The following is a 24,994-nucleotide window of genomic DNA, read 5'->3' on the forward strand; positions in this document are numbered from 1 at the left end:
ATCAAATCACACAAATGTCATAAGCAGCATTGGCCCGACGGCTTGGGAAGGCTCGCGCGTGTACCGGCGACACCCGTGGACGTGTAGCGGAGGAAGGAGGGATCCGTCACAGTCGCTGCTTCCACTGCTTGGCCCTGCATTCTGAAAATGGGAGGATAGCTAAGCCATGGGCGTATGGTCAACTGAGATAGCTCTGAGAAAGGATGTCAAGGGTATATCGCGGGAAAAGCTCGCTGTCGCTACCCACGACAGAGGTGGACTTCCGCTCCGCTTCCACCTAATTGCCCGCATCTCAATTTTCTCCAAATCCCTCCAACTGCCACGCCGTCTACCAGCAACAACCTGAAGACCTTGCAGTGGCAGTAGTGTTCCCTATACCATCCGTGAGGCTTCGACGACTTCCGCAAGTGCCTTTGTCTGCCAGCAAACATGTCTGCGCCAATCAAGACGCTGTTGAGCCGATCGTTGTTGCGACAAGCTCGACCTGCATCTATACCTCGTCATCGATACCTCGCGACTATCCGAGTAGCCCAGCAAGCCGCCTCCCGGAGCTTCACTGTCTCGTACCGGCGAAGAGATGCTGCTTCAGACACCTCAGAGCCCCACCACAGTGTCAAATACACAACAGATTCGTATGACATAGAACGAAACCCGGCCTTTGCAGAAATCAGTGCCGAAGATGTGCAACATTTCAAATCGATACTGGGCGATGACGCGGCAGTGATTGACGGAGTTACGCAAGACGCGACGGATGACATCGAGGCATATAACAAAGACTGGATGAACAAGTACCGAGGGCACACCAAGCTTGTGGTCCGGCCGAAGTCAACAGAAGAGGTCAGCCAGATCTTGAAATACTGCAACGAGCGGAAACTGGCCGTTGTACCCCAGGGAGGCAACTCAGGCCTGGTCGGAGGCAGTGTCCCGGTTTTCGATGAGATCGTTCTGAATCTGGGCCGGATGAACAAGATTAGAAGTTTTGACGACGTGAGTGGCATCCTTGTGGTCGATGGTGGTGTCATTCTGGAGGTAGCAGACAATTATCTTGCAGAGCAGGGCTACATCTTCCCGTTGGATCTCGGTGCCAAGGGTTCATGTCAGATCGGCGGCAATGTTGCTACGAATGCTGGAGGTTTAAGGTTTCTTCGATATGGATCATTACACGGCAATGTCCTGGGCATCGAGGCAGTCTTGCCTGACGGGACCATCCTTGACGACCTGAGCAAGCTCAAGAAGAACAACACAGGCTACGACATCAAGCAGCTGTTCATTGGCGGCGAAGGTACGATAGGCGTCATCACAGGTGTGTCGGTCGCATGTCCTCGACGGTCCAATGCGGTCAACGTTGCCTTTTTTGGCCTCGAATCCTTCGAGAAGGTTCAGCAGGCTTTCAAAGAGGCCAAAGGCCAGCTTGGCGAGATCCTGTCCGCGTTCGAGCTTATGGACGGCACGAGTCAGGACTTCGTAAAGAAAGTGACTGGCAACAAGCATCCTCTTGAGGGCGAGTATCCGTTTTACTGCCTGATCGAAACGAGTGGCTCGAACGCCGAGCACGATCAGGAAAAGCTAGAAGCATTTCTGGAGCACGTCATGGGCGAAGAGATTGTTGCAGACGGCACTCTCGCACAGGACGACACACAAATCAAGGCACTGTGGGCGTGGCGAGAAGGCATCACGGAAGCCCTCGGACATGCAGGCGGCACATACAAATACGACGTCTCCATCCCCTTGAATGAGCTGTACAAACTCGTCGAAGAGTCCGAGCGCGGTTCGAAGAGCAAGGTCTCATTGGAGAAGGCGAGTCGAAAGCGCTCGGCGTTGTGGGCTACGGACACATGGGCGATTCGAACCTCCATCTGAATGTGCCCGTCAAGAAGTACTCCAAGGAGATCGAAAAGGCGCTTGAACCTTACGTCTACGAATGGATCCAGAAGCGAAGTGGCAGCATCAGTGCCGAGCATGGTCTGGGCATTGCGAAGAACAAGTTCATCGGGTACAGCAGAAGTGACACCATGATCGGACTGATGAAGCAGATCAAGAATCTGTATGATCCGAATGGGATCATGAATCCATATAAATACCTAACATAGTTGTCGCAGCCGGCGACCACAACGAAGCCATCCCGCAAGCAGCCATTTACCTGGGCTGGCAAAGTCAGCGGATCCCTTACACGTCGAGGCAATTGTAGGTCCATAGGTCTGACTGCATCCTCGTATTTGGAGCAACGCGGTGAAATCCACACCTCGGTTAGTGACCAACTATAATCCCCAACTCAATGACGATATCAAAGGACGTTCTCCAAGACACTTCCGTTGTATGCCACTACTGGTATACAGTCGACTGCAGGACAGAAAGGTTATGCTGACTTCACATACAGCAACACAGAACAGCGCCACATTAGGACGGACGACCCAACTCTTGGAACAATTACACGCGCCAGCAATGCCATCAGTCAGACAAATAGCAGACATCTGCGTCCCTCTGGAGAACCACCCAGCATACCAAAAGCGAAAGCTACGGGTCGCCACGATCGGCGCGGGCTTTAGTGGACTAATACTCGCGCACAAGATCCAGCACGCTCACCCAGATCTGGAGGATTTCATCGAGCATGTCATCTTTGAGAAGAACGACGGCATCGGTGGCACATGGAGGGAGAACACCTATCCCGGCGTTCAAAATGACGTCCCAGCACATATCTATGCGTTCCCATTCGATCCAAACCCTAACTGGACCAAATTTTACGCGGATGGAGCGGATTGCCTCGAGTACATGGAGCGGACGGCCGAAAAGTGGAACTTGAAGCGGGATGTCCGATTCAACACGCGTGTGACCTCGCTCGACTGGCTGGAAGAGGAAGGCAAGTGGCTTGTCAGAGTTCGAAGGGACGGCAAAGATGAGAAAGAGGAGAAGTTCGACATCGTCGTCTCCGCGCAAGGGTTTCTCAATACGTGGAAGTGGCCCGACATCCAAGGTATACACGACTTCAAGGGCCACAAAGCACACTCGGCCGCGTGGGACAACTCATACGACTACTCAGGCAAGAAGATCGGCATCATCGGGAATGGATCTTCCGCCATCCAAATCCTACCACAAATGGCCAAACTTCACGGCACGCAGATCGTAAGCTTCCAAAGAACACCCACCTGGATCACACCAAGTTTAGGAGAAACACTGGCTGTTACAAGCGGCGAGACAAAACAGCCAGCCCACGACGAATCAATCGGCGTCGACATGGCCGAGGTCAGCTCCTCAGACGAAGAAGTCGGCAGCAACTTCAACCCTCGCTACAGCAAACGCGACCGCCAACGCTTCCAAGATCCCGCAAAACACCAACAATACCGCAAAGAGCTCCAACACGGCATGAACAAAGGCTTCCGCATCTACTCCAAGGACTCGCCCCAAAACGCCAAATCCACAGCCGCAACGACCGAGCGCATGCGCAAAGCCCTCAACTACGACCCGGACCTCTGCGCCAAGCTCATCCCAACCTGGACCTTCGGCTGCCGCCGCCTCACGCCGGGAGAAGGGTACCTTGAATCCTTTCTCCTCCCGACTGTGGCGCTCGAGCAAACTCCCATCTCCCATATCACGCCAACCGGGATCCAGACGGAAGGCGGCCAGCACCACGACCTCGACGTCCTCATCTGCGCCACCGGCTTCGACGTCTCCCACATTCCTCACTACCCCGTCACGGGCCGCAACGGCGTCACCCTCGAGCAGCAATACAGCCCTGAGCCCGAATCCTATCTGTCAGTAGCCTGCCCCAATATGCCCAACTACTTCATCTTCACCGGCCCCAACGCCACCGTCGGCCACGGCACGCTCATCACATCCATGACATGGTCTGCGGAATACTTCGTTAAATGGTTCCGCAAGATCGCAAGAGAGAATATTCACAGTGTGTGCCCGACGCAGGCCGCTACGGATGAGTTTGTGCGGTATGGAGACGAGATTCACAAGACGTTGGTTTGGACGGGCGGGTGTAAGAGTTGGTATAAGGGGCATCGCGTGGATGGGAGGGTGACGGCGACGTGGCCGGGGAGTGCGCTGTTGTATAGGGAGATGATTGAGGAGATTCGGGGGGAGGATTTTGATATTAGGTACAGAGGGAGGAATCGGTTTGCGTTCATGGGGAATGGATTCACGGAGCTGGAGGGGAGGGAGGGCGCGGACTTGGCGGACTATATTTGATGAGCGAGCTTTCTGCTGAGCGGGCGGTGGCAGGGCACTATAGCAACCAATGTGAGCATTTGTACAAAATTGACGAACCGTGCCTTCCTGCCTTCGCAGTACTCTTGCGTTTGGCGCCAAAATCTACAACAGCTATAGCTAGTCCGTCCACCAAAACAACGACTTGCCACCTTCACCTTGCCCCGTCCTGATAACACGGGGGATCAACAAGATGTTTGTCTCGGCATAGGTCGGCGAAGCTCATAGCTGGGGCGGTGGAGTTGCCTCGGGGCGACGAATTCGTTAAAATCAGTTCCCGTAGACACCGATTTTGAGATCGGGCATTCCTTGAGACATGGCTCGAAGATGGGTACGGACAGATACAGGCTGACGCAGAGTCAATGCAGACCTAGTGGAGAGTGCTGGACAGATCTATAGAAGATGAAATGAAGGATCGAAGACTGGCTGGTCTGGGCGCAGGTTGTTGGCCAGGCTGTATGTGACGCCGGATGACGCGGTCCCCACACGAGACCGGATGACAGTTCAGCGATAGTACTTATCTAGCACCGGATGACGACCGTTCTTAGGCGAGACGCAGTTGAGTAGCGTTTCCATGGTGGTTGTGGTACTCACGACACCAGCACAACTTTACTGTTGCAAGAACTTGTGCACATTGTAATCTGCTGAGAAGTCTCGAACAATCTCAATCCGTCTATTGCGCTCCCTAATCGCTTCTCGCTTCCTTTCGATCGCGAGGGTCTCCACACAATCATTGGAGGTATCATACATGCCAGCTAATTATATTGTCGGCGGTGCTAATTTGCTCTTCGGCAGTACCTGGTCAGGCACTTTCTCTCCCTCATTGCCCTCGCTTGCCCGGCGACGGCGTCAACCACACACGGACAAAAGGTTGTCACATGCCGTGTCAGCCCTGCTGCACCCCGGAGGAACATTCGACGTTGCCCTTTAACTCAGGAGATTCGCGGCTCGTAACGAAGCACCCCAGCAAAAGTGACCAAGCGGGCAGAGTAGGCGGCAGCCTGCTGTCTGAACCATTCGAGCATGACGGTTGCTAAATCATGGCCGCAAGCGTTGCGGGTCCCTCGGAAACGGCGTTGCCTGCCGCACATTATCGAGCCCCAAGAAGAACTGCACGATTCGGTTCAACCCCAACCCACCACCCGCGTGCGGCCGACAGCCCTGTCGGAATGCATTCACATAGTCCTGGAAACCCTCTGCCGTCGGATCAACGCCCTTAGCCCGCATACTCTGCTCTAACTCGCCCGCATCATTAATGCGTTGCGCGCCAGACATGATCTCCTCTCCTCTCATGAAGAAGTCGTACGAGTTGCTCAGATTCGGGTCGGTCGGATGTCGCTTCGTGTAGAAGGGCCGTACAGCCATGGGGAACTCGTCGAGGACATAGAAATCAGTGTCGTACTTCTCGCGAATGATCTTGCCAAGCTGCTTCTCCATGGCGGTGCTAAGATCGGTCTCGAAGCGGTCTTGCTCGGAGGTGTCGACGCCAGCTTCCTTGAGAAGGCGGATGCCGTCGGCGTAGTTTAGGCGCAGGGCTTTGTTGTCTTTGATGCGGAAGTCACCGGCACGGGGGTAGAATTTTTGGACAGTGGCGATTTCGGCGGCGTAGGATTTCTGGAGGGTAGTTATGATGAAGACAATAAGATTCTCGGCGAAGGTGAGGACTTCGTGGTAGTGATTGGTGAAGACCATCTCGAAGTCAAGGCCGGTGAACTGGCAAGGTTAGCTGGGTTGGGGCTCAGTAGGAGATGGGGACATACTTCAGTCAGATGGCGATGGGTGTTGCTGTTCTCAGCACGGAAGACAGGGCCAATCTCGAAGACGCTTTCGCAGTCGCCAGCAATGAGCATTTGCTTGTAGAACTGGGGGGACTGGGCGAGATATGCGCTCTTCCCAAAGTAGTTGGTGACCTCAAAGACGCCGGCACCACCTTCTGTTGCTGCTCCGACAAACTTGGCTGTGTTGAATTTCCGAGAACCTGCCTTGACCATGTAGTCGGTGAAGAGGACTTCTACTGCGCTGGAGATGGTGAAGATGGCCTGGTTCACGTCGGTCTGGAAGTCGATCACGCGGTTGTCGAGACGGGTCTTGAGGGTGACGATGGGACCTGTGGCGTCGCTCTGGCCCTCCTCATTCGACTCAGGCGGCGGTCGCTCGCAGTCCTTGACCTGCATAGGTAGCATCTCCATTGCTCTCGAGATCTCGTAGATTTTCTTCACATTTAGTTCGAGATTTGAGATGCTTGCTGACGCAATGGCAGGGTCGGGCTTCTTGACTAGGCCAGTCACTCTGACAAAGGAGTTGACAGGTATGGCTGTCGCCCACTTGATCATCTGCTTCGACACATCGTCGCCGGCTGCAGCCATTACAGCCTGAATAGTTTCTCCCTGCTGTCTGAGCATCAAGAACGCCAACTTTGCACTCTGGACTCTGCTGTTGTGTATTCTCGTTATGACTGTGATCTCTTGGTCGGCATGAGTCTCGTTCAGCTTCTTCAGATGAATCACACCAGTCTCTTTTGCTTTGGTGATGCTGCCGTAGTTGTCGACAGCCTTGTCCTCATCGGCGGCAGCGGCTTGCTGTGCACGTTGAGCAGCCTCCTTTTCTTTGGCCGCGGCTTTCTTTGCTGCCTTCTCAGCCTCTTTGGCGGCCTTCTTCAGAGCACTTTTCGAGGGAGCGTTCTCTGCGTCAACCATTGGGTCATCCTTGGCGTGCACGGGCAAAGCCGCGCCTTTTGGCTCCTCGGATGACATTGTGCTGGTCGAAGATAGTATGAAGATGAGCGGTTGTCCTTGGACCGAATCCCGTACACGATCTGACGCAGAAGGTGAGCACAATCAATTGCGAGTCACAACTTCTGCGACCGAAACTTTTTCCCGTTCAATGGCAGGCGCGGGGCGGCGGCGGGGCATTCCGTGCCTGCGTTTAAGCTTATCTTAGGCTCCACCTGTTCCTGATCGCTGGGAAGCGGAATTCTTGAAGTCCACGACCTCTATGCCATTGCGATGCGGGACTGTACAGCTACGAGCGCTTTCACACGACGTCACTCTCATCATCACTTCGGCGGAATTACAGTGGAATGATGCTTCTAGGTGCTCGAAAGCTGAAATGTTGCTCCCTGCGCAAGTATCTTTACGCTTGTTCATCGGTAGCGTTGCTGTCGTTAAAGTCGCCAATAACGCCAAAGCCCTAGCCTTTCTCGACAACGCGCCGCTCCTCAGTCATAGTCCTGAGCCTCCATCACCGCCCTTCTTGTCGCATCCTGATGGACCCAAGCCTCGATCCTCTCAGCAGTGTCGCCCACAAGCTGAGCATAAGTCTCACTCATGACAAACATGCTTGTATGCGCAACAACCTCATCCATGTTGGTCATGTACACCCGCACCCATGTTGGGTCTCGCTTCCCGGTCTTTGGGTCTTTCCCCGGTAGCGTGCAGAACTTCCTATCCTTTTGCTTTGTTACAGGAGGAGCAGACGATTTGGCCTCTTTCTGCAGCTGCTTGTCGTATGTCTCTGGGTTCAAAGTATTGATACGTTTCAGATGCTCCTTGGTCTTCTTGTCCTCCGCTTTCTGCTCCGCCTTCCTCTTCTTTTCCAAGAATTTTTGACGGTCACGGATGGTCTTCTGGCGGTCTTTGACTGCCCTTTCGTATGCTTTGAGTTGACGGTCGTACTCTTTTGATCTTAGCTTGAGTGTGCCTGGGTCGTGGCAAGTGCTTGGGTCGAACGGTATTGGTGGGATAGGTTCCGAGGGCAGGTCAGGGAAGGCATCGTCGTCAATGGTCTTTGACTCATTCTCGGCAATGCTGGCGAGTTCGGTGTCTGATGGGATGCTTGGCTCCGGGTGAGGATCGAGAGCAGTCATCTCAGGGCTTGCACTACCTCCGCTTCTGAGCGATGCCCTATCACCCTCACCGATCTGCAGCTGATCTAGCTCTTTCTGGATGACCTCGCCATCACGGTGCTCCGACAACGATATGCGAGGACTATTCGTACTTAGTGGTGTGGAAGGAGCACTGTCTTGTCCCGGTGGATGCAGTGTAGCATCAATTGGGCTTTTGCTAGACTCGGCAACAGCCGCCTCAGACGGCTTCCGCTCTTTTATGCGCCCGGTACTGGCCGAGTAGTAGTTGACGAACCTCACTCGGCGGCGCTGATCAGGTCCAGCAAAGTCATCAAGATCCTCGAGTAGTCTGATTGCATCATAGCGCCGCTTCAGACCCGGGTAGTCCAGCAGACAACCGCCAAACTCGAGGTGTGATGTGACATAGTCCTTCGATGCTTTGGTGAGCTCACCCCAATGTTTGTTGAAGAAGTAGAAGCCTTTCTCCCACTTTCCCTTACGGTTTGGTAGGTTGATGTCGTTATCGAAGGATGGGTTGTAGTTGAGATCCGAAGGACTCACTGCTGAGAAATCTGACAGACCTGACATGGAGTTGTTTGTAGATGTCGGCGCTAGAGGGCTCATCGCTGGGGTAGTATCTTGACTGCTCGGTTCTGGCGCTGATCTGAACAGGCTGGCAATGCCCGTACTGACCACTCCAGGGTGCATGCCCAGAAATGGCGTATCGAAGGCGATTAGACCTAGGATGCGGTGTCTCGACTCTCGCGCGCCTGCTTTGAGCGGAAGAAGAACAACCTCAGCGGCAAGAATGCCTCCAAGACTATGCCCAACAAGAATGATATCCGTGGTTGGCGAGTCGTGAGGCAGAAGCCATGTGCTAAAGTCATCCCGAGCGAAAGTGATGTTCTTCCTCGACTTGTACTTTGGGTAGATCTTCGAATACACAACGTGGCTGTCGGCCAAAGTGACGGTCAAGATGTTGTGTATGTGGGCCGGAAAGGACTTGAAACTGGTCTCGTTGCCCACAAATCCATGAATGTAGACCAGTAGCAAAGTTCTCCTTCCGTCTCGTGACTCAACTGGTCGCAGAGACTGTTGAGATGAGGCCCGTGGATCATCGAAGCCTCCCGAGTAAGGCGAATGATCTATTGAGTGCCTGGGATTGAGGTGTGTCGCATCATCATAACTTGGCAGTGGTTCATTTAGCGAGGAGACCGTGCTGGCCGCCGATGCGGCGCGAGGCGGCAGCGGTGGTGGTTTCTGTGCCATAACGGCGCAGGGGAAATGCTTCTTACTATCATGATACCTCAGGCATGATAAGTAGGCAACATAAGTATCTCTATGGACAATCGAGGGTGCCTGTCAATGTCTCAAAGATAGTTTTGATGGAGCAAACCAAGATACTATTGCCCGATGCCTCGTGGCAAGCCGGTTGACGTCATCCTGCAGGCAGTGGAAACAAGAGAGCGTATTCACATCCAGCTCGTGTCAACTCATCTACATCGCGACAAACAGATCAGCACAGCGGCGCGGACTGCGTAGTACTACAGGTCTATGCTCTTGACATCCATGCACCGAAGTCCATGACATAGCCCTTCTATCTACCAGCATGGCGAAGGTCGAAATCACAATCCCCACCACCTTCACCAAGAACGACCCGAAACCACACACCGTCTACAACATAACCCTCCGCCTGCCCCTCCGCTCCTTCACTGTCCAGAAGCGATACTCCGACTTCGTCGATCTACACTCGTCTCTGACCTCCGTCTGCGGCCAGGCCCCACCCTCCACCCTCCCCTCCAAGTCCTGGTTCTCCAGCACCCTCAACAACCCTACGCTGACCGAAGACCGCCGTCGGGGCCTCGAATCCTACCTACAAACCATCAACACAGACTCCGATGCCCGGTGGCGGAATAATGCCGTCTGGCGCGCGTTTCTGAACCTGCCTTCCTCCTTCGCTTCTACTTCGAACCAGTCGTCGAAAGCAGATACACTGCACTCTTACATATCCACCAACAACGATACCTCAATCACAGACCCAGTCCTCTGGCTCGACTACCACCGCGACCTGAAAACCCACCTCCACGACGCCCGCCTGCAGCTCACGAACCGGGACCAGGCATCGACACCACAGAAACAGCACGAGGCTTCCGCCGCGGCGAAGTCCTCGCTAGTGAAGGCTGGGAGTGTGTTGTCCTCGCTCGAGGATGGGCTATCTGCCATTCAGAAGTCTGGGGGTCTGGGCGCGGGCGAGATGCGCCGGAGGAAGGATTTATTGAGTTCCGCGCGGAGGGACCGGGATGGACTGGAGAGCTTGTTGAGTGCTATGGCGCAGAAGTCGAAACTTGATTCTGCTGTGGCGCAGGCTTCGACTGCGGATAAGGACGCTCTACTCTCCGCATCCACAACAAACCCAACTCACCAAAAACCTCGAGGCGGCGGTCGCGTCCTCGGTCGGGAAACGGCCGAGACGCGCGAACTCGATAATCAAGGCGTGGTCCAACTACAGAAACAGAAGATGGCGGATCAAGATCTAGATGTAGAGGAGTTACGGAAGATCATTCAGCGGCAGAAAGAGCTAGGGACGCAGATACACGAGGAGCTGGAGGTACAGAATGAGATGTTGCGGATGGTGGAGGAGGATGTGGATCGTGTTGGAGGAAAGATTGATGTTGCGAAGAAGCGCGTCGCAAAGATCCGGTAGGACCGGGTGGGTTGGGTGTTTGATAGGGCAGCTGGGATTTTATATCGGGCTTGCCGCGAAGAGGAGGATGACGACGAGTGAGCGTTCGGGTATTGTCACCGCGTGGAAATTGTAGCATTATAGCATAGCACATGGGTATCATTTCTTGCTTATCATCACATGGCACTTGGGCGGCACTGCTACGTGTACCATCAACCCATACTCAGGTTCTCCCACTCCAGAAAGCATCCGCTTCCCCTTGCTCAGCCCCGTCCCTGACCTCCTCATCTTCCTCACCTCTCCTCCTTCCTTCATCCTTCATGATCAGACCTAGCTTGGCCTTGCGTACCGCCCACCAAAACTCCTCCCTATCTCCTCCCAGCTTCCCTCCCTTCACTTTATCCCTGAATCCCGTCAAGAACTCCCTCCACATCCCCGCCCGCTCGTTCTCATACAGCTCTTCCCTCACCACACCAAGCATTTCGACCGCCCTCGCATAATTGCTGTCGCCAAAACTCTTCTTCACGAGGTGCTCCACGAGCGAGAACATCTGTTGCGTGAGATCGCGATGTTGGTCTTCTGTCTCAGCGCGGTCCATGGCACGCTTGTACTCGGGGATAGCGTTGTCTGCTGAGATCGTCTTCTTGCTGGAGTGACCGTTTGTGGTATTGAAGAGGGCGTCGACGTCGAGATCACCGATGGGTTTCGCGGACTCGCGCTTGCTGCGGCGACCGCGTTGCTTGGGCGGGATCTTCTTCACGTTGGCGACTTTGATCAGGTGGTCCAGCGCGGGTTTGGCGGCGGATTGGAGGTGGGCTGGTTGGGAAGAGTAGGAGGCGAAGAGTTCTGGTTTCGGTGGGAGAGGAAGATCTGGGTGTACGGCGCGGTATTTGATTGCACCTTCTATGGTGTGCAGGACCGGGGAGTATGTGTCCTCGATGGGGAGGTGTTCAATGTCGTCGGAGCCATCGGCGGCTTCGCCTGGTTGGTATAGGGACATGCTGTCGACGAAGTCGGACATGGCGTCTAGGAGGTCGTCTTTGGGGAGGCGGTAGTGCTCTTTCACTACCTCTCCGGAGACCTTGAACACTCTGTCCAGAGGTGGGAAGCGATATTTGCGGGCGTCTTCGGCGAAGGGGAGGATGTTTTCGATGATGCACTCGAAGTCGGGCTCGATGTGAGGTGAGAGGAGGGTTAGTGCTGGTTCGGCGCCGTCTTTCTTGACGAAACGCGCGACGGCGAGGGAGCCTAGCTCGTACAAAGCGCGGATGAAGGATGAGAGGGCCAGCGCGGCTTTGTCGTTGCCGCGTGGGGCGACGAGCATGTTAGTGTTGTCCATGATCATATACCGCTCGAGTTTCTCGGCTGGGATGAAGGCCATGATATCGTATGACTGGAATGTCTCTAGTTTGGTGATGTTCTCGTCTGACTCGGAGATATGAACCGCTGTCCTGCCGTACTCGTAGCCTTTGGCCAGGTCTTCTCGCTCAACATTCTTCTGACCGTCTCCGCGGGTGGCGTCCTTGACGAAGTAATTGTATTTGTGGGCGACGTCTGCAAGGCCATCATCGCCGTCTGCTTGAGCCTTGATCGCAAAGGAGCTCGCTGTGGGCGCTTTCCGTACCGAGACCCTGAAGTATCGTTCAACGTCGATGGTCACAGCCGTATCGTAGTTCTCGTTGTCTCCTAGTCGTAGGTAGCCTTTATATGTCGGTGTCGGACGAGTCTGCTTGACTTCTGGAATAGCCAGGCCCTCGATCGCCTCCTGCATGGTAGCATATCGACCACCGCATAGATCACAGAGCTTTCTCAGCGTGCGTTCGTTCTGTGCCTTTTCTGGGGACTTGTCCTCTTCCTTGAAGCCATACTCAGGGTCGTCAAAGTCGATACCGAGCAGGAGCAACTCAACGTCGTTCTTCTTCAACTGCTCCGCCGTATCTTCGACATCATCATCGTCCATCGCGCCAAGACCGTTGGTGACAACAATTAATTTCTTCTTGTACTTCAATTGCTTGCAGTGCTTCATGATAGCATCCAGTCCGACGATAATGCCAGAGAGAATGTCTCTGTTGTCTGTGTTCGAAGGTTTCAAGATCCGCGGTAGGCGCTGCAGATCTGGTAGCAGTATTTGAGATATTGGCTGAAGAATGGAAATGTGCTGGTATGATTCGTCATCTTTCATGTCGTCGCCAACGTTGGTCTTGTCTGTGCCCATTCCGACGACGCCGGCCAGTAAAGTCTTCCTTCCGGTGCCCACGATGGTGCTGATCTTGTCCCAGATGTACCTCAGGGACCAGTCAAGGTCACTGTCTTCTCTACCTGAACTCCGCACGCCCATCGACCTCGCTACGTCCACCACGAAGACCGTCGCCTCTTTGTCGGCCATGGTGAAGGCTGCTTGATCAATCGAATAAACCTTGCATCGATCCGCAGCAAATGAAGGGCTGCTGGGTGCGGCACAGAGGAAAGCAGCGCCAGGTTAAAAAAAGGAAAGAAACTGTACCTAGCTATGTTCACCGGCACCGCATGACTGTTGCAGTCGCAGGCAAATCGCGAAACGCGAACGAGATTTCCAGGCGGTCACTTCCCCGCAGTCGCCTAAATTCGAGCGCGTGATCACGTGGCGGATTCCAGAGGGAAAGGCCCGACCCCAGCCGCAGCTCTTTCCAATTGAAGGCTGGCATCGACAGTGATCTCAACATTGAACATTGCAACATATGCTATACCGCGACGACATAGGTACAGTGAAAGCTATTGGCGTGCCAGTCATCTATTGCTGCGGAATGGCTCCTGCTGCTGATGCATGGTCGTGCAGGATGCATGCATCATTAAGACACACTAACCTTGAGCTGCAGGTAGAGCTCCGAGGTCACCGGTGGTCAAGAGATTGTCGACTTATATGTGATCGCACCCTCTTCCCTCGCCGTCGTGAGCGTCGACAATCCTTTGAACTGATGAGTATTACTATGACCAGCCTCTCTTGTTTCAGGTAAGTATACGTGTACCGAGATTGAAAAGCTGCATCTCAGCCAGAAATTCGGTGGTTGGCGGGGTGGTTGGTCACCACCAACAAATCTCACTGCAAAAGCCCAACCATAACGGCTTTTCAACTCTGCACCTCATCGTTCCGCACATTCCTCGACAAAAGTCTACCACAATCCCATTGTTCAACCTCATCGCCACTGCGACAGCGACCACATCGACGTGAGCCGAGCACAACTTTCCACCGCCTCGGCACGACTGTTGGGAGAGACCGATCCGAGATCAGACCTTCTAGGTCGACCATATTCACAGATACAGTGCCACAATGCCTTCTCTCCGGGGTGCGCTGTTGGCCACGACCACTCTCTTATCACTGTGCCGAGCTATGATTTTACCCAACGAGCTTCGTTCATTAGAAGATTTACAAGATCTACATAAACGTTGCAATAACCCTTGTGGAAGTGGCGGCTGGCTATGCTGTCCCGACGACACTACTTGTTATACCGACTCTGAAGACAAGGCACAATGCGCTTCGGGCGGATATATTACTTCGACCTACGTTTTGACCAATCTTCAGACCGTCACCACGACAATCGCAATAGGTGCAGCACAGACAGGATCAAGCTGCAAGTGGTCAATAGGCGAGACTTCGTGCGGCAGCACGTGCTGCAACTCACAAGAGTTCTGCGCGTCACAAGAGAACAGCATTTGCCAGGACAATGGTGCCGGGAGCTCCGGATACTACAGCAGCTTGCGCACTGTTACGACAATTATCACCAATACTGCGGCAGTCGGTACTGCAAGTCAGCCTTTTCTGCCCACCAGCAACACAGTCGTCACTGTGACTGCTACAGGTACAGCGGGAGAACTTACGACCACGCGGGGGTTTATCGCACCAACCAGCACGATCATCTCTGAGTCGAGTGGCGGTGGTGGCGGCGGTCTGAGTGGTGGCGCCATTGCTGGTATTGTCATTGGTGTCCTTGCTGCTATCATCATCCTGATCTTGATCTGTCTGTGCTGCTGCGCCAAAGGCATATTGGACACCATTCTCGGTATTTTTGGATTGGGGGATCGGAAAAGACGACGAACAGAAGAGGTTGAGGTCTATGAGAGCCGACATCACCATGGTAGCCGACGAGGCAGATCGGCGTCGGCTGCTGGCCGACGAACATGGTTCGGCACCAAGCCCAGGCGGAGTACCTCGGTCGTGGAAGAGAAGAAGAGTAGCGGATGGGGACGAGCAGTAGGTGTGACAGCTGGACTTGCTGGTCTTGCCGCCTTCTTGGGATTGAAGCGAAGGAGGGACAGGAAGGACCACAAGAGTGAGGTTAGCTATGGCAGCTCTTACTACTCCGACTACACAAGCAGTGAGTTCACTCCCAACATAATCACTAAATTCAATACTGACTGATTCCAGGCTCGGAAAGTTCCTCAGATAGAAACACGAGACGAGGAGCATCTCGGTCTCGTTCGAGAGCCTACTCGCAATCAAGAGCTGGGTCGCGGAGATGACAGTTTTTCAAGTGATAATCGAGCATTTGTGAGCATTTTCAGAGGCATTTTCACCTTGCATATGAAGAGCTGGGGCACAAGTGGACATACTGTTGCATAGCTGCGTAGTGCTGTACATAGCAATTCAGAAGTTGATTCTCAGGTTCTGGATTCTTGAACACTTTGCTCGTCAACATGGTTGGTTGACAAAAACGGTCAAACTGTTGCTTAACACTAATGTGAGGCTTTGGCTACCTAAGTATGCAATGAGGGATGCCATCAGTTTGCCAAGGCGCCATGTGACCGTGCCGGCGAGGCAAGCGCTGTACTCCAACTCGAACTTGTAAACCTTGACTCCTCTCACACTCTCTTTGATGCTGTCACATTTGCGCATGCTCGAGTACCTTGTCCCATACTGAAATCACGTACCCGTCCTTGCCTACACAGAACTCTGCCACTGCTGGTGTATCTTGGTCCATCCGTCATCTCGATCGTACCCCGAAGGATTAAGCCGAACTGCCGAGACCGGTCGAGGATGAAACCCAGTTGACCTCGATCCTATATCCCGCATGATGTTGCAAGCGCAGCATCCATATCAGTCACAGTATTCTCAGTTGCAAGATAGTTGGCCTCATGGCAACCAGCACAGTACCCAACAGGGGTCGAGTCACAACCAGCAGGGCCAGGCAAGCCAGCAACACTACACTCGCATTGCCGTGAGCCAAAACAACGCCTCTAGGGAGAACAACAACAATCCGCCCGCTGCTGCTTCCCTCGCCGCCATGGGCGAACAGGGGGCTGATCAATCGGTCTCCGAGGACAACCGCAAAGTCCTGCAATGGGTCGCAGATCTGATGGAGCCTGCTCGCAGGGAAACCGCCCTGATGGAGCTCAGCAAGAAGCGAGAGCAGGTTCCTGAGCTTGCCTTGGTTTTGTGGCACAGCTTCGGCGTTATGACCAGTTTGCTACAGGAGATCATCTCAGTCTATCCGCTGCTCAATCCGAGCCAGTTGACAGCGGCTGCCAGCAATCGGGTCTGCAATGCTCTCGCTTTGTTACAATGTGTCGCTAGTCACAACGAGACTCGAGGCTTGTTCCTGAATGGTAGGGTGCATCTGCCCTTCAAGACCGCTCATACTGACGAGTCCCAGCTCACATCCCACTCTTTCTCTACCCGTTCCTTAACACCACTTCCAAGTCAAGGCCTTTCGAGTACCTGCGCCTGACTTCCTTGGGCGTCATCGGTGCACTTGTCAAGAACGAGCCTTCTTCAAGCTCATATCCTAGTGGCAATCCTGCTGGTCCGGGTCAGACCAACAACTCATCGCCCACCATCACGTTTCTCCTTACCACCGAAATCATACCACTTTGCCTCCGAATAATGGAGACAGGTAGCGAGCTGTCCAAGACAGTGGCCATATTCATCGTACAAAAGATTCTGCTGGATGACACTGGCCTCGGATACATCTGCGCTACTTATGAAAGATTCTACGCTGTGGGCACAGTGCTGAGCAACATGGTGGTTGGCCTGGTGGAGACCCAGACAGTGCGGCTGCTCAAACATGTCGTCAGGTGCTTCTTGAGGTAAGTTGAGCTGGCTTTGATCTACACCGGCAGTGACTGATCTACTTCAGACTGAGCGACAACAACCGTGCTCGCCAAGCACTTCGACAATGCCTCCCCGAACCACTACGCGACGCCACATTCTCCGCTGTACTTCGTGACGATGCCGCTACTAAGCGCTGCTTAGCTCAGCTATTAATCAATCTGAGTGATAGCGTCACTGATTCCGCAAATGACCATTTCGACTAGAGACCGGTTCGGATCATGAAACCTGATGAAAGGCACGACTTTACTCATGAGAACGGAGATACACGTCTTCTATCAAGCGGCTCGCAGCATGGGAAGGTCAATGTATCGGAAAAGGCACGGCGCATTGCTCCTGAAACGCGTGACTGGCAGGAAGCCTGTTTGCTGAGCTTAGATCTAGCTGAAGCGCGGGATACCAATACTACGGAATAATCATGCTCCAAACGAAAAGCCATCGTGGGAAAAGGAAACCGACACTGTTAATATTATGAGGGCACTACGACCAGGGCGTCTACAAGGAGAGGCAGTTGAGGGACCATATGTGGGTAGGTCTGATCATCCACTGGCAGGCAAACAGGTTGCGGGAACGCCAACTGAGGCTCGGCGCGGCGTTCGAGAATGATCGAAACCAGGAGAAGGTTCGCATTTCAGGCCTTGGACGGCTACGGATACCCAGAGTAAGAGGTCGACACAACCTCGGAGGCAGAGCAGCAGGCGCAAACACGGGTCGGTAGCACACGCTCGGAAAAGAAGGGACAGCATAACAACTTTTATGTATATGGCAAGGAGCGGCGTCATTGATAGGGAAGATACCAGGAATCAATTCGAAGCGAAAAGCTCATATCGTATCAGCAACTCACGCCACTTGTTGCAACGTACCTTGCCGTGTTGTGCGGCACTCGTCCCATCAAATAGCAGCAGATTGCTATCTGAAATGGCAAGTACACGAGAGGCCATAGGTCTGGCTGGAAGGAGGAAGAAAGAAGGCAGAGAGCACGGCGGGACCAGACGCCTACTTATACCTCTTCAACGAAGTGAAGACCTCAGCAAACCGATGCAATAACTTCACTGACTCATTCTGGGGGAGTATTCACTGTTCGTTGGTTGCATGAATCAACAGTCATCTGACCAACAAGCATTGCGTTGAACTTGGAGTCACTGTCACCCTCACTCGGAGGGTGACACTTCTTTAATCGTCGACCATGCCAACAACGATGTCGATCGTCTCTGCACCGAACAACATCCTAGCTACACCATGAATTGCTTTTGCTTCGAAGAAATATCTCCAAGAACTAGTCAATCTGAAAACCTCTCGCCATCATCCAAAGTGACAGTGACACATTCGCATGTCGCTGCTTGGCCACTATATGCCTTGCCAGCGCTTCACTACTGGCGACCATACGGTCAGTATCAGTGACCCGTCCAGTGCATCGTGAATCGAATAGCCTCGCCCAGACGGCAAGCGCGATCTTCCCGCCCGAACTTCCGTCTTCGCTTAGATCCACTTCCCGCGATCTCTTACGCACCCTCTCCACTATTGCGTCACCTTGTGCCTTGCCCATGAACACTACCTCGACTTCATAATTCCTTGAACGTTTCTTCAATCCTTACAACCCAACTTGACCACATTGTTTAAATCCAGTAATTGAGAAGATGAGTTACGGCGGTGACCAATACGGCGATAGCGGCCGCGGCGGCGGATACAATGACGACCGTCGAGGTGGAGGAGCAGGTGATAGCTACTATGATTCAAACAATCGGTAGTAAGTCTTGAACCCTGTGCTAAGCAGCCCCTAAGCTGACCTTTCAAAGCGATGACGACTCTGGTCGTGGGGAGCGCCGTGATGGTGGCAGAGACCGTTATGAAGGGGGCAACACTGGTGGTGGCGACGGCTATGGCGACTCACGACGCCGCAACGATGATGACGGCGGCTACGGCAACTCTGGCAACCAAGGAGGCTATGGTGGGGGTGGCAATTCGGACCGCTACGAAAATGACCGTCCACGTCGCGACGAGGGCTATGACCAGCGCTTTGGCAACCAGAGTGGAGGTGGCAGAGACGACGATCGTTATGGCGGCAACTCGTCCTCCCGCCCCTCAGAGGGCCGCTACGGTGAAAGTGCTCCGTACTCAGGCCCGCAGTCCGGTCAAGAAAGCAGTCCATACGACGCTCCCTCCTCTGGCTATGATGGTCCTCACCGCCCACAGGGTGGCCAGCATGGCGGTGGCGGTGGTAGTGGCCGCCCACCATTGGCCGACGAAGTGACCTCCCACGCATCCTCAGACGAAGATAAATCTTTCTTCTCATCCGCACTATCCTTCCTGAACAACAAGCCTGCCGCAGGTAACGAGGACGTCGACGAAGGACGCATGCAGTCCCATCATGACGACGTGTACTCCGATCGACCCCAGGGTGACCAGAGTGCGAACAGTCTTGGAGCTGCGGCCGCTATGCACGCTTTTCAGAACTTTACTGGTGGTGGCGGTAGCGTAGGCAGTGGTGGCAGCAGTGGTGGTGGGCAAGGTCAGCTACTGGGAATGGTCTTCAAAGAAGCGAGCAAGCTCTTTGAACAGCAGAACGGGCAGGGGAATGTTGCGAGCGGGGTCGACAAGCAGAACGTGATCAACCAGGCTGGTCAGATGGCCGTCAAGCTCTACCTGAAGAACCAGATGGGTGGTGGTGGTGGAGGTGGAGGAATCATGGGGTTGGCGTCGCAGTTTTTGAAGTGATGCAGGACGACATAACGGTTGTTCCGAACGGAAATGAAGTGCTCTGGTCGACAAGGTTACACTCATGGATCGGATGGATCGGAATTCGCTGCTTCGCGGGATCGGAAAAAGTATACGGATATCAGTCCGGCACGAGAACAAAGGACAAGCGTTGTCTCTTAGCTAGGGATCTTGTAGCTGAGAGTGAGCAAAGCTGCAACGCCAGCTGAGGTGCTTGCTTGCCCACATTCACGTGAACACCAGCTATAGACGCGGTGTTCCTAGGAGCAACCCTGACCTCAGGAAACACACAGCAACCAAATTGGGAAGGCTGCCTTCTCTTTTAGGAACTCTCCAAGTTCTATCTGTCCAGTGCGCATTGTTGCGCGCATAGTTGTGTAACAAGGACGTAAACTTCACACTTTCTTGCTACGGCCAAGCACTCTGGCTTCTCATGTGCTTTTCCTTCGCAAGGAGCACATGAAGTACTTTCGATGCTACCTGCAGCAGAGTGCCGGGTCAGAGGTGTCGCTCGGCCTCTCAATTTTCGAGGCGAACCGGAGCGTGTGTCGTGGGGTCGTCGTGGTCGAATTTGGCGCAAGCACCGTCATCCGGTCTTATATAAGACGGACCCCCGTCGACCAGTAGTAGCTTCCGGGCACGAACGAGCACACGATCACTTGCCTTCTCGATCATTACGACTCGCGTGTTCATTCTACTTACCCTTGAAAAGATCTTGCAGGTTCTGAAGAAACGACCAGGATCGGAGACACCATGAAGAGGCATCAACACCCCCGTCGCAATAAAGGCCCTCGTGTTTTGCGCAGGCCCTTATCGAGCTCGTGCCATTACGAATAATGGCAGTCGTTCTATAGAGATGCAGAGTTGCGATTTCCTCGAGATTACAATTTTTGTTCTGGCAGCAACGCTCGCCAACGTGAAGCTCACGAACCAGATCACCATGCTCTTCTTCGCTGGTTTGCGACGTATCTCGTGCTCCACGCGCATTCGCTCGATAGTTCCTGGACCATCTCGATAAGGCAGATCCTGTCAGAGATGGCAAGCGTCAGGCATGTTCAAAAGCCATGAACCGGTGCTATATGCCGATGCAAGCTCCGCAGTACCTGCATTGATCTCAGGTACTAAGATCGTATTCACGATGCCGGGATGTGGGCACGATCCAATCGACCCCAGCATGCAGCGCCAGTAGTGCGCCATGGGTGATGCACGCGAGCACAGCTAGTCCTGCGATCGTCTGGGGTACTTCTCAGGAATTGCCGTTCTTGCAGAACTACTGAATACACGGTAAGTGACTCCGAAGCCCTTCTGCATTGATTACGGGAGCAGCATACGGCACAACGGACCCGAAACTTCTCATGCATGCTGATGGAGACAGGTATTGTGTCGCGTGCCACTCATCTAGTTCTCGAGAAGAACGATGGGCATTTATGCAAGCCACTCACCCCGTCGCATCCATGACACATCAAATCTGCTGGGTGCTTCCACGCGCTTCCCCCAATTTTGCCACCTTCCGAGCTCCCTCAGCACACAAGGTGAGGCAGATTCGCGCCAGTGAATACGAGTGACGGAGACAGCATGAGGCCAGAACTTGTTATGTCTACAAAGGAAGGCATGTGTGCTGCGATATCATGGGGAGGCCTCGAGCCTTGACCGTCTCCTTCGCTGCAGTTTGATGCGCGACTATGCCACCTAACCCGCCGTTGCCCTCGAATGCTGACGAAAATGCTTCCGGTCACATCATCGGGGCTACTGTGGCCGTCTCCGTCCTTGCACTGCTTGTCACCGTTACAAGATTTTATGTCCGAGGGTTTATTGTCAGAGCTGTCGGCTGGGACGACTGGTTGATGGCATTGGCAATGCTTCTGGTAAGCGGTCTTCTCTCGAGTGTCTATAAAGGCCGCCAGGCTCTGAACAGCATGCAGTCAATCTCAACAGAGATCTTCATCATCCTAGCTGTTAAGAATGGCGCCGGGCAACAGTGAGTGCCCCATCATGTGGTGAGTGCAAATGCTGACAAGTTCAGTATCGGGGACGTTTCACCACATCAATACTATGAAGCCTCAAAGTTCGCCTTCATTGTCCAGGACCTCCCCCTGTGGGCTATCTGCATCGTCAAGCTCTCGGTGGGATGCGCCTTACTGAGGATCGCTGCACGAGACATGTGGAAATGGATCATCGCTTCGGTCATGGCCTTCATGATCGCATATACCATTTCAGCATTCGCTGTGCGTGTAACCCCTGCCCAGCTTTCTCCAGGTGCTGACTTGACTTTGCAGACGACAATTGCTTTCTGCCAACCGATCAGTCTACCCTGGAATCCTCAAGCCCTTCTGGATCCCGCCAACGCCGCAAAATGCTGGCCTGTGCAGACGCTGCAAGACCTCACCATTGCTCACGCCGCGCTCAACATCTTCACGGACATCGTATTCGCCGTTGGGATTCCTATACCAATGCTGTGGAAGCTGCAGCTAAACAGCCGTACCAAAGCTGCGATTATGTTCATCCTGTCGCTTGGCATTTTTGTTTGTGTCGCTGGTGTGCTCAAGATTCCCGAGATCCAGAACTTCGGTGAGTCTAGTTTCGGATCGTCCCCAGCATTTGCTCTGACACTTATACAGGAAAACAAGGCGACTTCCTCTGGTCCATCCGCAAATTCATAATCTTCTTTCAAGCTGAAGTCAACATTGGCATCATTGCTGGATCGCTACCGGCACTCAAACCGCTCTTCAATGTTCTTGCAGACAAGACGAGCATGACGGATATATTCTGGACGACCAGACGTAATGACACAGTCGCCACCACCTACGCCAACCACATACAGGATTCCCGAGTTGCATCCTGGCGGCAAGAAACGACAAGGAAGACTTCAATAGCCTCAGTCACGGATCCCGAACGTCAAGACTTCGGCGATACTGATGCAGAAAGCAGCATAAGCCACCACAGCGCCGTGAGTCAGCAAAATCTCGTCATGGAGGCGAACGGTGATGGTCAAAGGAGGAATATTCCAATGGGCGTGATACATAAGAGTGTCACCACCAGCGTCACGGCCCTACCGGAAGATGAGGAGTATTCGGGGAGCTCGCCACCTGGGCCCGGATGGGCGATGTGAGGATGAATGAACTGTAAAGATGCCCAACGGCCACAGAGGCCGCCCGAAAAGTGTGGAACAGAATACAATGAGACTTGTAAATAGTCCCAAAAGCACGATTGTCTTGCCAGCTTTTCCACCACTCCAAACGCGTCGGGTCAATGTGCCCCGGCCCATATCCCAGCCATGCCGTGCCATGCACAAATACTTACCTCAGTGGCTTCCGCCCGTAAACGAACACGAAAGGCACGTAGATGTGGGCGTCTGTCGAACATCGACTCGTCAGCCCCTATGCCGGTCCCGTGTGTATCCTGAATACAGGAATAGAGGACCGTGGTTGAACTCACCAGAATTGACCAGATCCCGCTTAAGCCCATCAACGATTCGCTGCGTCTGCTGCAGCGAGTACCCCAAGTGTCGCGTGTATACCTGCGTGGTCAGTGGTTCAACGGCGTCGAGATTGTGGGCGAGAAGGGACAGTCCGAGCTCTTTGTTGGTTTTCCCGCGAGCCCAGGTTCCAATTGGTGCCTTGAAGCATTGTGTCAGCACATCGAGCGAGGAAGAATCAGCAAGAAATGAAGACGGTGCGTACCTTGTAGCGATCCTCCTGCACATCCACGAAGCCTACCTCGGACAATAATCGCTTGTACTCGTCAGCAATGCCGCGCATTGGCGTGCCTGCTTCCGCCAGCTCCCGCTGCCACGCCACCAGCGCAGGCACGAGACGTAGCGTGTCGTCGTCGCTGAGGAACGTGTTGGGCGCATAGTCCTGCAGCTCGACCCAGCCGCCTGGATTGAGGTTGTCGTAGATGTGGCGGAGGAGGGTCGGGAAGCTCATGTTGGTGGTCGATGACAGGGCGCGGGCGTGGATGAAGTCGAATTTCTCTGTGCCGAGGTCGTTGCCAGTACGGAAAGTGCAATTCGAGGGCTTGAACTTCGGGCTGGCGGCCGTGGAATCTGAGGACTGAGCGATCACAGTAGCGCCAGGTAGCGCATCAGCGGCTTCCATGGCCCAGATACCGCTGCTGGACGGGGACAGATCGAGGACACGTTTGGGGAGACGGGCATTGGGACCGCTGATTGGGGCGCGCCATAGATCGCCACCGGTCAGCACTTTGAAGATGTGGTGTAATATGTCGAGTCGTTCAGGAGTCGTGGCAGTCTCGCTGGAAGTGGCGTTTGGGTCCAGGAGAAGAAGGTTGCCGTCGTTATAAGACTGGTAGCGGCCGCCATCCTCGTACTTGTAGTTCAGGACGGTGGCGGCGAGGCTGGCGCTGCCTTTCGTGATCAGGGCTGGCTTGTACGGTTGGGCAAAGCGATGCTGTTGTGGGTGTGAGTGAATGTAAGTAGCATGATCTTAGGTTTGAGCAGCGTACATCGATCTCCAGGGGCACGGCGGCGCTGCCAGGGTGGGCTATTGCTGCCATCGTGAGTATTATCCTCGAGGACGCTTCTTAAGTGCTCTTTGAAGTCGGTAGAAGCTCAGAGGTCTCACGACAAGTCGAGCACGCATCGACCGTCTATTTTCAGTACGCGACAACCAAATCTGGGATCATCAGCAGTTCACGCTCATTCCGGATACTACTCCCATACCCCATAAGCACTCTCGCTTAGCGGTCTCGCAACCACAGGGGTCGGCAGGGGTGCCCATTGGACGCCTGTCAGTAGAAGACATGGCTGCAGCGCCTCGTATCATCATCTTCTGGCAGTGACCGCTCACGGCGTCGGCTTCATATGGAGTGCAAGGAGGACATGTTGAACACGATCCTCTGCGGTTGGAATGGCGTGAGGTTGGAAGAAGCCCTGCGGATCAAAACGCCGACGAACGTTCTGTACGCCCCCAGAAAGCTTGGCATCATCGAGCCGAGCATCGGCCTCCAGTGCTTTCGACGGCGGTGATGTCAATCTGCGGGCGCGCGTGGCCACAAAACTGAAGTGAAGATCGTAAACTCATTGATTGATTTCTGTTTCGTTTCCATCGATCCCCTTGACACCGCTCGACATGACCACCATCGTACCCTCACGTCAAGTGCTTCGGCATCTGGCGCGCCTGTGCGCATCATCTCAGCCTGTGCGCCCTTTCTGCTACGCTGCAGCCCACCAGCCAGCATCACAGATCGCGAATACTGCTAGAGCACAGGGACATTGTACACGGCGCGGACTTACTACTACCTCGCATCTCCGCCAACAGGCCTCGACCTCTTCGACTACCCGAAATCACAGCGCCACCAGTAGCGCAACCCAAGAAACAGCCGGCGCACCTCCCCTCCCAAACACGACAAACCACTACACCATCTTCCCTCTCACCCTCCCGGATGGCACCGTCAATGTGGCACCGGTACTCGGCACCGGGGACGTAGCGATAGACGCGGA

At 54.0% G+C, this 24,994-nt stretch overlaps 11 protein-coding genes across 11 annotated transcripts; 7 read left to right on the forward strand and 4 right to left on the reverse strand.

The window, feature by feature from the left end:
• Positions 1 to 429: 429 nt before the first annotated feature.
• On the forward strand, positions 430 to 2,090 carry AB675_11948 (putative D-lactate dehydrogenase mitochondrial; the record flags this gene model as incomplete). Its single annotated transcript, XM_018140838.1, has 2 exons — positions 430 to 1,768; positions 1,798 to 2,090. The coding sequence occupies 2 exons, from the start codon at positions 430 to 432 to the stop codon at positions 2,088 to 2,090; spliced, it is 1,632 nt and encodes a 543-aa protein (XP_017994931.1).
• Positions 2,091 to 2,442: 352 nt separating this feature from the next.
• AB675_11949 (putative sterigmatocystin biosynthesis monooxygenase stcW) lies at positions 2,443 to 4,191 on the forward strand (the record flags this gene model as incomplete). The annotated part of the gene is made up of 1 exon (XM_018140839.1): positions 2,443 to 4,191. One exon carries the CDS (start codon positions 2,443 to 2,445, stop codon positions 4,189 to 4,191), a length of 1,749 nt encoding a protein of 582 aa, XP_017994936.1.
• Positions 4,192 to 5,247: 1,056 nt separating this feature from the next.
• AB675_11950 (Aspartate--tRNA ligase, cytoplasmic) lies at positions 5,248 to 6,962 on the reverse strand (the record flags this gene model as incomplete). Its single annotated transcript, XM_018140841.1, has 2 exons — positions 5,248 to 5,922; positions 5,970 to 6,962. The coding sequence occupies 2 exons, from the start codon at positions 6,960 to 6,962 to the stop codon at positions 5,248 to 5,250; spliced, it is 1,668 nt and encodes a 555-aa protein (XP_017994945.1).
• A 464-nt stretch (positions 6,963 to 7,426) lies between these two features.
• Positions 7,427 to 9,322, reverse strand: AB675_11951 (uncharacterized protein; the record flags this gene model as incomplete). Its single annotated transcript, XM_018140842.1, has 1 exon — positions 7,427 to 9,322. One exon carries the CDS (start codon positions 9,320 to 9,322, stop codon positions 7,427 to 7,429), a length of 1,896 nt encoding a protein of 631 aa, XP_017994968.1.
• Positions 9,323 to 9,662: 340 nt separating this feature from the next.
• AB675_11952 (uncharacterized protein) lies at positions 9,663 to 10,757 on the forward strand (the record flags this gene model as incomplete). Its single annotated transcript, XM_018140843.1, has 1 exon — positions 9,663 to 10,757. The coding sequence occupies one exon, from the start codon at positions 9,663 to 9,665 to the stop codon at positions 10,755 to 10,757; it is 1,095 nt and encodes a 364-aa protein (XP_017994962.1).
• A 202-nt stretch (positions 10,758 to 10,959) lies between these two features.
• On the reverse strand, positions 10,960 to 13,122 carry AB675_11953 (ATP-dependent DNA helicase II subunit 2; the record flags this gene model as incomplete). The annotated part of the gene is made up of 1 exon (XM_018140844.1): positions 10,960 to 13,122. The coding sequence occupies one exon, from the start codon at positions 13,120 to 13,122 to the stop codon at positions 10,960 to 10,962; it is 2,163 nt and encodes a 720-aa protein (XP_017994928.1).
• A 921-nt stretch (positions 13,123 to 14,043) lies between these two features.
• Positions 14,044 to 15,132, forward strand: AB675_11954 (uncharacterized protein; the record flags this gene model as incomplete). The annotated part of the gene is made up of 1 exon (XM_018140845.1): positions 14,044 to 15,132. One exon carries the CDS (start codon positions 14,044 to 14,046, stop codon positions 15,130 to 15,132), a length of 1,089 nt encoding a protein of 362 aa, XP_017994970.1.
• A 652-nt stretch (positions 15,133 to 15,784) lies between these two features.
• AB675_11955 (Cell differentiation protein rcd1) lies at positions 15,785 to 17,024 on the forward strand (the record flags this gene model as incomplete). The annotated part of the gene is made up of 3 exons (XM_018140846.1): positions 15,785 to 16,316; positions 16,364 to 16,796; positions 16,847 to 17,024. The coding sequence occupies 3 exons, from the start codon at positions 15,785 to 15,787 to the stop codon at positions 17,022 to 17,024; spliced, it is 1,143 nt and encodes a 380-aa protein (XP_017994973.1).
• Positions 17,025 to 18,455: 1,431 nt separating this feature from the next.
• AB675_11956 (uncharacterized protein) lies at positions 18,456 to 19,533 on the forward strand (the record flags this gene model as incomplete). Its single annotated transcript, XM_018140847.1, has 2 exons — positions 18,456 to 18,565; positions 18,615 to 19,533. 2 exons carry the CDS (start codon positions 18,456 to 18,458, stop codon positions 19,531 to 19,533), a joined length of 1,029 nt encoding a protein of 342 aa, XP_017994938.1.
• A 1,682-nt stretch (positions 19,534 to 21,215) lies between these two features.
• AB675_11957 (uncharacterized protein) lies at positions 21,216 to 22,642 on the forward strand (the record flags this gene model as incomplete). Its single annotated transcript, XM_018140848.1, has 4 exons — positions 21,216 to 21,511; positions 21,557 to 21,758; positions 21,810 to 22,101; positions 22,152 to 22,642. 4 exons carry the CDS (start codon positions 21,216 to 21,218, stop codon positions 22,640 to 22,642), a joined length of 1,281 nt encoding a protein of 426 aa, XP_017994959.1.
• A 187-nt stretch (positions 22,643 to 22,829) lies between these two features.
• Positions 22,830 to 24,048, reverse strand: AB675_11958 (uncharacterized protein; the record flags this gene model as incomplete). Its single annotated transcript, XM_018140849.1, has 4 exons — positions 22,830 to 22,885; positions 22,969 to 23,149; positions 23,214 to 23,942; positions 23,998 to 24,048. The coding sequence occupies 4 exons, from the start codon at positions 24,046 to 24,048 to the stop codon at positions 22,830 to 22,832; spliced, it is 1,017 nt and encodes a 338-aa protein (XP_017994990.1).
• Positions 24,049 to 24,994: the final 946 nt, after the last annotated feature.

The sequence above is a fragment of the Cyphellophora attinorum genome (genome assembly GCF_001299255.1).
Source record: "Cyphellophora attinorum strain CBS 131958 chromosome Unknown Contig46, whole genome shotgun sequence".
NCBI classification, from domain to species: domain Eukaryota; kingdom Fungi; phylum Ascomycota; class Eurotiomycetes; order Chaetothyriales; family Cyphellophoraceae; genus Cyphellophora; species Cyphellophora attinorum.